The 10,405-nt window shown below is 33.5% G+C and overlaps 1 protein-coding gene across 2 annotated transcripts; it reads left to right on the top strand.

Annotated features, from left to right (window-relative positions):
- Nucleotides 1-4,362: 4,362 nt before the first annotated feature.
- On the top strand, nt 4,363-8,022 carry LOC108457836 (cryptochrome-1-like). Of its 2 annotated transcripts, XM_017757007.2 has the most exons (5): nt 4,372-5,044; nt 5,456-5,674; nt 5,894-6,600; nt 6,688-7,478; nt 7,584-8,022. In XM_017757007.2, exons 1-5 carry the CDS (start codon nt 4,744-4,746, stop codon nt 7,585-7,587), a joined length of 2,022 nt encoding a protein of 673 aa, XP_017612496.1. In that variant the 5' UTR covers nt 4,372-4,743; the 3' UTR covers nt 7,588-8,022. The 2 variants fall into 2 exon arrangements, with proteins under 2 accessions (XP_017612505.1, XP_017612496.1); XM_017757016.2 differs by lacking the exon at nt 7,584-8,022 and having other exon boundaries at nt 4,363-5,044; nt 6,688-7,482.
- Nucleotides 8,023-10,405: the final 2,383 nt, after the last annotated feature.

Below are 10,405 nucleotides of genomic sequence, written 5' to 3'. Positions count from 1 at the left end.
TTATCCATCTTCAATATATGCTATGTATATCTTAATATGTATGTTGTTATGTAACTAAGATTTGCTATATTTATGTATGTGTCTAGTATAGGACCTTTATATGCATGTTTTAGCTACCTATTATTGTAATGTGCTATCTTACATGTTATAATGTATATATATGGTTCTTCATGCGTTAATTAAAAACGAGATTCAAAAGTTTTCAAAAAATAAAAAGGCAATGCTTGGTATTTGGAAACTTCGAGAAAGGTAGTGCCCTAACTTACTGGGTTGCGACTTTTCTCGTTGAGTTCGAATAGTCAAGCACCCTTCTAAGTTTTTAAGGTTTTCTAAATACGAGCAACTGTTTTGGAATTTCAAAGCGTTGTGTCCTAACTTACTGGATATGGTGTTTTGTCGTTTTGAGATAGGGATTTTCAAAAAAGGGCTAGCTTAGCTTCGAATGTCTTAAAAATATTGCTTCCTAACTTATTGGATGTAATATTTTGATTCATTTGATACAAGTGAACCCTAATTTTCAAAATTAGAATATCCTAAAGAGGATTGCATCTTAAAACTTTCAAATTTCCGACATTAAAGACAATTGATAATCAATTAGGTACCAATTTTTGGGCGTTACGAGGGTGCTAACCCTTCCTCGTACGTAACCGACTCCCGAATCCGTTTTCTCAACTTTCGTAGACCAAAATTAATGTTTTAAAAATAAAACATTTTATAAGGTGATCCAATCACACCTAAAAAGATTGGTGGCGACTCCTGTTTTCGTTTTTCTTAAAGTCGATTCCCCTTTTCCAAAACTCGATTTAAAAAATGGTTTCGACAAGGACCATTTTGTTACTTTTTGAAAGTTAAGTGACTGAAATGAAACCTAGGTGACTGTTTTGTCATTTACCTCAATGTTTAGAGACTGTTGGTGTAATTTACCCATAATATTATATAAAACACAAATATATTTGTCTACTTATAAAAAAAAAAAAAAAAAAATCACCCAAAAGCAGATTGGATTGCTTAACTCTAACATAGACATAATCTCTCCCCTATTCTCCGTCAGCTTAGAATCTTGAACCTGAATGAATGTTTACAAATATAAGTGCGTATTATATATAGTAAAGGTACAAGCAGTCAGTGGCGGAGCAGGGTGGCTCGGTAAAATGGAATGTTTTCATTTACATCTTTTATAATTTATAAAATATTAAATTAATAACAATAAAATTACGCTTTGAGTCTATTAAAATAATAATTTAATTTAATTTTTAAAATTATAAAGATATAAATTATTAAAATAATAAATTTATTTTTTTTATTATTTTAAAAATATATAATTTAATTTCGGAAGAAAAAATCTGACTCCCCCACTGCAAGCAATTTTAAGTTGTATTTAAAAAAGTGGTCTCGAATTCGATTAAGTTAGGCTTTTAAATATTCCAACACATCCAGTTTGATGGGTTTGGGCTTATACAAATCTTTCGAAATGCAAGTAGTATCGGCAGGTGACTCAAATCTGAAAATGATTGAGGAGGAGGGGGTAAGACTGAGGAAGGGGGACCACTAATCGACGATCAACGGGGATCGAAAATGAAAATGGCAACTAAGATACAAACAGAAGAGACGGACCACTGTCACATGGCAACCCCACCATCCTCTTTTGGAATTGGCACTCCCATTACCATCTTCTGTTTCTTAAATCCATGGTCTTATTGCACATATAGGTGCTTTAATTAATATTCCAAATATAATCATACAAAGGCTTAATACATATTTAGTACTTGAGTTTAACATAGTTTTTTTTAAACATGGTACCTGAGTTGTTTTTTGATCCAATGTGATACATATATTTAACAAAAATCATACATTATGGTACCAAATTAGTAATTAGTTAATAATATTAGTAATTAACTATAATTAATTTTAAAATTTGAAATAAATACTAAAAATTAACAGTATTACTTTTACTACCAAAATATATCATTTTGTTAGATACTGAACCAAAAATAATACAGACATTAAAAACCATGTTAAGACTTTACAAAATTATATAAATAAATTTTTTATTTTCTAATATTAAATAAAAAGGAAATTGGGAATATTTAGATTAAATAGAATAAAAGCACACAATCACAATCTAAGATGAGAAATTGAATTTGAAATGTGATGGATGGATGGATGGATGGAGAAATGGGATAAAAAAAAGGAGAAGCATCATAGATGACTTTTAACATTAACACAAAAATGGAATCTGAGCTTTTTTTATGAAGAAGAAAGGAAAGGTATGGGGTGGATGGCCGTCCCCTTTCAATATCTAAAGCTTCCAATGCAATCTCTCAAGTTGAGATATATGATAATATCATTCATCTAATTCTCTTTTATAGAATCAGATGCAATCATTTTATAATTCATTCTCTTCCCATATCTCATTTTTTATTATGAAATCAATATAATATTCGGTTTCATTTTTGTTCGTTGTTGAGTTAATGCATTAAATTTGAATGTTAGTGGTGAAGGATAAGCTCCATCAACACAATGAAGGTTTCGGTCTTAGCATCAATTGAATATTACGGCATGTTGATAATAGGCTTTGTCACAATTCAAACACAACATATTTTAAGTGATTCAAACAACTATCATGATAAGGAAATCAACCTCGAATGGTTCAAAGCAACGGGCAAAATCAGTAAAAGAACCGAACATCCACCAAATTGGGGAAGACGACGAGGAAATCTGCTAAAGTTACATACAAGACAATAAAAACTTTCGAAAGTGAAAACTTATTTAACAATGGAAAACAAACAAAAAAACATGTAAAACTTAAAGACAACATGGGTCCAAATTGACTCGTGAAATTACTTATTATTTCAAAATAGAAGTATATTAAGAAGTCGATAAAGAATCATAATTCAAGTATCTACGACCAACACACTTTCCAAGAAAAACTATTGGTCGTTAGTGAAGGTTCAACAACAACATCATCATTTGTCCATCACAATTTAAGAAGACAATGAAGATACTCACAAAATAAATCTATAAACTGAAAAACAAAATGAAGGCACATAGAGTAAATGAAGAACTTACAAAATATATTTACAAACTAAAAAAATAGAAAGCACATGAAGTGAATAAAAAAAATAAGGGTTGGTGTAAAAAGAGAAAAAGGCAAATAGTAGTCAATACGGATGCTAGCATTGTCGCTGAGAAAACAAAAAAAGAGAAACAAATAGTTTAGAAAAAGGTAAAACAAATTCAACCATTTTTATTTAAGTAGATAATGTAAAAGAAAATAAAGAAATAAAGAAATGATGTTCCTTTCTCCTGCTTCAACCCAAACATCAGGTTGAGATATCTCATTTATTTTATAAAATTATATAAATGGAAAATATTGTTATAATAAATCATTTCTTTTTGTCTTTTCATAAGTTACCAAAAGAAAAGAAAAGAAAAGAAAGCTTGAGGTACCTCATTTACTTTAATTTCTTTTATTAATTTTAATTATTCAAATAATATATAAATTTTCTTTTACCTTTATAATTATTTATCAAACATAATGTTTGAGTGATTTGCATGCAAGTTTTTAAATTTTAAAAGTTTTAAAATACTCATAGTTTAAAATGAATCATTTCAAAATGCTAATATTTGTGATTGTTGTACTTGGATAAATATTTTTTTATAAAATTTACTCATTAAAATTTCTTTGATAAAAAGTTAATTATAAAAGAAAGAAAGATGAAAATCGAAGGTTGATAATGATAATGAATCGTAAAGAAATAGAAAAAAATAAAATACACAGATTTTATTATGTGAAACCCTTTCGAGAAAAAATTATATATAAAATCTACTTGTGCAATTTATACCATATCGTAGGGGCTTCCGCTCACACAGATCTCACTATCTTATTATTTTTTTTAACAAGAATTTAGATTATACAATTTTAACACTTATCATACATTTAAAATTTTGAACTGATGTATTATTTGTATCATATCGATAGAAAAAGTGTGTATATATTAAAATTAAATAAAACCATGCTTAAACTTTCAAGCTTTTTACTGATAATGTTACTATTAGCGTTGTACTAACTGAGAGCTATTTAGATGAAATAAAAGAATGAATTTGAGTCACTCAAATTACATATAAAATTGAAATTTGTATTTACATAAATAAATTGAAAAATTAATAAAAGAAATTCATTTTGGAGGTCTTATTCCAACCTGAACCCATTTACAATCCAAATAAAATTTATTCTCAAAATCAATCATTTAAATTTGAGAATAATAAAATCTGATTCAAATTAAGAATGGTGAAAATGAGTTTTGAATATCTTGAAATTACAAAGTATATGATACAGAAATAAAGCGAAGGAAATAATTAGAGTGGTGGGTCGGTTTTTGTTTTTGTTGCAAAGGATAAACAGGAAATTGAAAATCTTGAATAAAAATAAAAATAAAAAAAGTTGTGGCTGCAAATTGCCTATCAATTTTCTTGTGTATCCCCCCATTTCCATTAACCAATCCTCTTCACTCAGGCTTCATATATAGAAGATATTCAATAAAAAAAAAAAAAAACAGAGGGAATAATCTTTACAAAATAATTAGTCATTTGCACTATTATCCTCCATTAATAATGCTTAAAACCTCCTTTGGTTGACAAAATAGCCAGAAAGATAAAACTTTTCACTTAGAAACCAAGAATTCCGAGCCTTATGGTATATAGTTAAGCAAAGATAAAATCTGGGTTTTTGTTTCGGGAGTTATGTCTAGCATAGTTTGGTTTAGAAGGGATCTTAGAGTTGAAGATAATCCAGCACTCTTAGCTGGAGTTAGGGCAGGCCCTGTTTTTGCAGTTTTCATATGGGCACCTGAAGAAGAAGGCCATTATCAACCTGGAAGGGTTTCAAGATGGTGGCTTAAACATAGTTTGGCTCTTCTTGATTCTTCTTTGAGGAGCCTGGGAACTTGTCTCATCACAAAGAGATCAACTGATAGTGTTTCATCTCTTCTCCAGATTGTTAAATCCACTGGTGCCACTCAGCTCTTCTTCAATCACTTGTATGGTTAGTTCCCCCCCCCCCCCTTTTTCTTGTAAAACTGAACAAAACTATGATTATATATAACAATTGAGGCTTGCATCAATCCAGAGATAGATTCTTATAATTGTGATTGTTCATTAATTTTGTGTTTCTCAGTATGTTCCCAGTAGTTCTCATTGATGGTTTCCACTTTCTTTATTTGTTAGTTTCGATACAAAAAGATGATTATATCAATATCTAATATATAGATATAGTAATTGAGTGTTATGAGGTTCGCATCAATGGAGAAATAGATTCTTATAATTGTGGTTTAAATATGCCTTGGCTTTCTGCAATCTTTGGTTTCTGATTATGTTCCATTTTAGTAAGCAATGGAAAATGAAAGTCTATGTTTAACATAAGTGGAAACTTACTGCCTTTTTCTTTGGGGTTCAGATCCTATATCTCTGGTTAGGGATCATCGAGCAAAGGAAGTATTGACGGCCCATGGTGTAGCAGTTCGATCGTTCAATGCAGATTTGCTTTATGAACCTTGGGATGTAAATGATGATAATGGCCGCCCTTTCACTACTTTTAATGCTTTCTGGGAAAAATGCCTTAACATGCCATTTGACCCTGAGGCTCCTCTTCTTCCACCTAAAAGAATAACTTCAGGTTATTCTCCTTTGAATGCCCCTTCCTTTCGTCATGCATATCTGGTTATGGGTACAGGATAATGATCCCTCAAAGACCTTACAAATAAACCATGTTGATTAATATAGCTTTTCCATATTGTTAATGCATTACAGTGGTCTAATATAATTGATTTATACTTGTATTGCAACTGAGGCTGACCTTAAAACTGTACATGTTTATTGTTCAATCTGTGTGTAGGTGATGTGTTAACTTGCACTACGGATGTGTTGGTGTTCGAAGATGAATTGGAGAAGGGAAGCAATGCGCTTTTAGCTCGAGCATGGTCACCAGGGTGGAGCAATGCGGATAAAGCTTTGACAACGTTCATTAATGGACCTTTAATTGAGTACTCGAAGAACAGAAGAAAAGCTGATAGTGCAACAACTTCATTTCTTTCCCCCCATTTGCATTTTGGGGAGGTTAGTGTCCGAAAAGTCTTTCATCTCGTCCGAATGAAGCAGGTTTTATGGGCTAATGAAGGGAACAAAGCTGGTGAAGAGAGTGTAAACTTGTTTCTGAAGTCGATTGGCTTGAGGGAATACTCAAGATACTTGAGTTTTAACCATCCTTACAGCCATGAAAGGCCTCTTCTCGGACATCTTAAGTTTTTCCCTTGGGTTGTCAATGAGGGTTATTTCAAGGCATGGAGACAAGGAAGAACAGGTTATCCATTGGTGGATGCTGGCATGAGAGAGTTATGGGCCACTGGTTGGCTGCATGATCGTATTCGAGTTGTTGTATCGAGTTTTTTTGTCAAAGTTTTGCAGCTCCCATGGAGATGGGGTATGAAGTATTTCTGGGATACTCTCTTGGATGCAGATTTAGAAAGCGATGCTCTCGGTTGGCAGTATATATCCGGTACTCTCCCGGATGGTCGTGAGTTCGACCGCATCGATAATCCGCAGGTTTGGCTGCAGTTGTTTTTAGCTCACTTTCATCAAGTGTTTGATATCTAGTGTATGCATTCTCATCTAGTTAAAAGTATTTTACAGTTTGAAGGTTACAAATTCGATCCGAATGGAGAATATGTCCGTCGGTGGCTTCCAGAACTTGCAAGACTACCAACTGATTGGATTCACCATCCATGGAATGCTCCTGAATCTGTACTCCAAGCTGCTGGCATCGAGCTCGGGTCAAATTACCCTCTGCCTATTGTAGGAATAGATGCTGCAAAATCCAGGTTGCAAGAAGCACTTTCAGAGATGTGGCAACTAGAAGCATCTTCAAGAGCTGCAATCGAGAATGGAACTGAGGAAGGCCTCGGAGACTCTTCCGAGTCAGTGCCATTTGCATTTCCGCAAGACATACAAATGGAGGAAAACATTGAACCAGCTAGGAACAATGCTCCAGCTACAACACGGAGATATGAGGATCAGATGGTTCCTAGCATCACTTCTTCCTTGTTGAGAGGTGAACATGAAGAGTCTTCTTTGTATCTTAGATCTTCAGCAGAAGATAGCAGAGCAGAAGTTCCAGGAACTGTAAATATAAATCGAGAACAACGGAGAGACATTTTAAACCAAGCGATTCCAGAAACAGCACGCAACCTGCAACTTAACTTCCCGATCGGGTTGAGAAATGCTGAGGATTCCACAGCAGAATCATCTAGTAGTAGTAGGAGAGAAAGGGATGGCGGAGTTGTTCCAGTTTGGTCCCCGCCATCTTCGAGTTACCCCGAGCAATTTATAAGTGAGGAAAGTGGTATCGGTGCAAGCTCATCTTTTCTTCAAGGGCATCCACAGTCCCACCAAATCATAAATTGGAGGCGATTATCTCAAACCGGGTAAATTCCTCTGAATCATCGTTCCATATCGAATCCATATCAAACCGATCAATAATCAATCCAATACCTGTGTAACCATGACTACTTCCACAATATGATTTACAGGTAAAACGAATGCACGCCAAAGGCAGGGACCTAGTACTTGCAGAACGCTCAGTCTAGTGGCTGGATTGGACGATAACATGGCATGTTATCAACCCCATGTATTGTCCACCAATCTAACTCGATCTGCAGCCAACTCGGGAGTTGGGTGAATGATCAGCTATCCAATGTTCTACCATACGCATAGCTCTGCTGTATAGTGTGTTGTCTCCTTTATATAAAAGGGTAGATGAGATTCATGGTAGAAATGTTGTAATCCTGGAATAAAAACAGGCTTCTGTGTATTTACTTTTTAACTGACTAGGAAGTTGTATTGTATAACTCATTCCTAGTGCTCCCTCTTTTTCTTTTCTTTTTATTTAATTACTTATGTTTGTCATTTTTACCGTCAAATTTTCGGATATAAATTTAAAAGGAGTTAGGGCTTTCCAAGAATATTAAATGATCGATGTTGTCTTTTGTATTCTGATGCTTTTGAGTCTCGAAACCATGTTTTTTAGTGTGCGTAATCTAGAGGCTTATGGCAACTTGTTCTAGGTTTGTGTGGTATCAGAAAGTCAGTTGGTACGTGGCTTTAAGAATTTAACTGGGCAACTTCTTGTTTAAAAGGTAAGTCATTCCTTGTCTGCTTGCTTAAATTGGCATGGAATGCAATTGTGTATTTTATTTGGTGTGAAAAGAATAGTAGGCTATTTGGGAATTTTTCTAATTCTGTTGAAGAAAATTAAAGATATTGTACGTTTTCGTCTTAGTGGTAGATGTCTCATTGAGTAATATCTTGTCAATAACCGATTATGTTTGCAATGAAGTTTGAGGAATGTATAGAGTAGGCTTCTGGTTTTGATTGTTGTAATCCGTTGTGTTTATAGGTTTTGTATAGGTTCTTTTGATTGTTGTGGATTGCTAGATGTAACATGTTTCCTTTTTCTGCTTCTTGGATAATACAATTTACTTATAAAAAAAAAAGTTAAAATTAAATCCTCCTAAATTTTTTATTTAAAATTTCAATTAAATCATTAATATTATTAATAATTTCCATCAAAATTTATCAACTTAACATGTTCATTAGAATATCATTCATCTTTAAAGTTCTTTTTGTTTTAAGTTATGTTCTTTCAACGAGAAAACAAGATAAATGGTTAGATATAATATTTATCAACCATTAAGATATAAATACAATAAATTTTATTAAATGTATTGAATATTTTACACATGTATTAAACACTTGTGTTGATGTTGTTTAAATGTATCATTTCATATTATAACTTTATATTGGGTTAAAGTGTAAATTTGTCATCACACTACAGGTAAATATTGAAAATTTCCATTATATTTTGTTTTCTTTGGTATTTGTCACTATATTTTGAAAATATGAGTAAATCTGTCATTAAACTCTTATGCGATTTAATTTTACTACTCAATATTTGTAACACCCCAAACCCAATCTAAACGTTAAGGTCAAATTTGAAGAGTTACATTAACGATATTAAAACTCCACATTTATGCTCGCAGATAAAAAGAAAATCATTCAACACGTTATAGCAATCATAGAATCAACCAACATTCAATCGTCATCAAATATCGTATTACTAGAGAATACTGAAATTTACTAATAGTATAATTAAAGGGTGATAAAGTGATTGACCGAGCTTCCACTATGCCGACCTGATAGTCTGCGACCCACCTGAAATTCAATCAACACAAAATGAGTTGTAAACCCAACACATAACAATAATGGATTTAACTAAAGCACAATGATAAAAGTAGGTATCGGATAATTAGAAGACATTCAATATGGAATTATTGTATCAATCTTATAATCGAATAGTTCTAGTTCAGATACAGAACATATTAGAAACAAATGCAGTTATTCCTACCCCAATCCTTTACACACCATCTCCGTCTATCAAAACACACCATTTAGGATATAGAATACCCATCCACCCCTACACACCGCTTAGTGTCGATACGACACTTTTCAAAATGTTTGTAGCCTAGCTGCCAGATCAATAGGCTTGTAACATCGAACTCACATATGAGTAGTTGTCTAGCCACCGAATCAGAACATGTCACTTCCTTCTTTACATGATTTCCCACCCAATGCAGTTACAGATTACAGATGTCAAAATGTACACACAGTCGTTCAGATTCAGTAAACATTTGTGCTAATCAAAATCTCAATCTCAAATTATTAGATAGCAATCATATGGCCTAATTCAGATCATACATATACATTACAGACAGCCTACATTTGCGTTAACAATGCTTACGACCCCAGAGATGACTTTCAAAACTGACCCACACGCCTGTGTGATCAGCCGTGTGTCTCATACGGCCTAACACATGCTCGTGTCTTTGGCCCGGGTGGTCCTTATCTTGTACTCAGTGAGATACACGACCTGCACACACACCCGTGTCCTTGGCCCATGTGAACCCTACATTAGCATGCCCACACATGACGGGGGCACACATTCATGTCCCCTACCCGTGTGGCTCGAATTTGGTAAGCAGTGTGTTACACGGTCTGCCACACGGCCGTGTGGCATTGACAACCATGTTTTCTGACTTTCGAAATTCACAAAATTTGAGGTTTTCGGTATGCACTTGAAGAGATTTCGAAGCAATAACAATGTAGAGGATCTCCGAAGCCTAAAATGATCATCCAATAACTTAGTCAACCAGTTTTATCGACAATGATGCACACTTATACACAGAATACTTTATGTTGAAGATTTCGACACGAAACCTTCCAACAAAATCAAATGTACCGGAAGGTCAATAACGGTCACTTGAATTGTCGAATTGAGGTCTGCTACTCTCGATAT

Source organism: Gossypium arboreum, chromosome 5 (genome assembly GCF_025698485.1).
Source record: "Gossypium arboreum isolate Shixiya-1 chromosome 5, ASM2569848v2, whole genome shotgun sequence".
NCBI classification, from domain to species: Eukaryota; Viridiplantae; Streptophyta; class Magnoliopsida; order Malvales; family Malvaceae; genus Gossypium; species Gossypium arboreum.
The sequence above is the reverse complement of the archived record's forward strand: the minus strand, read 5'-3'. Positions and strand labels throughout refer to the sequence as shown.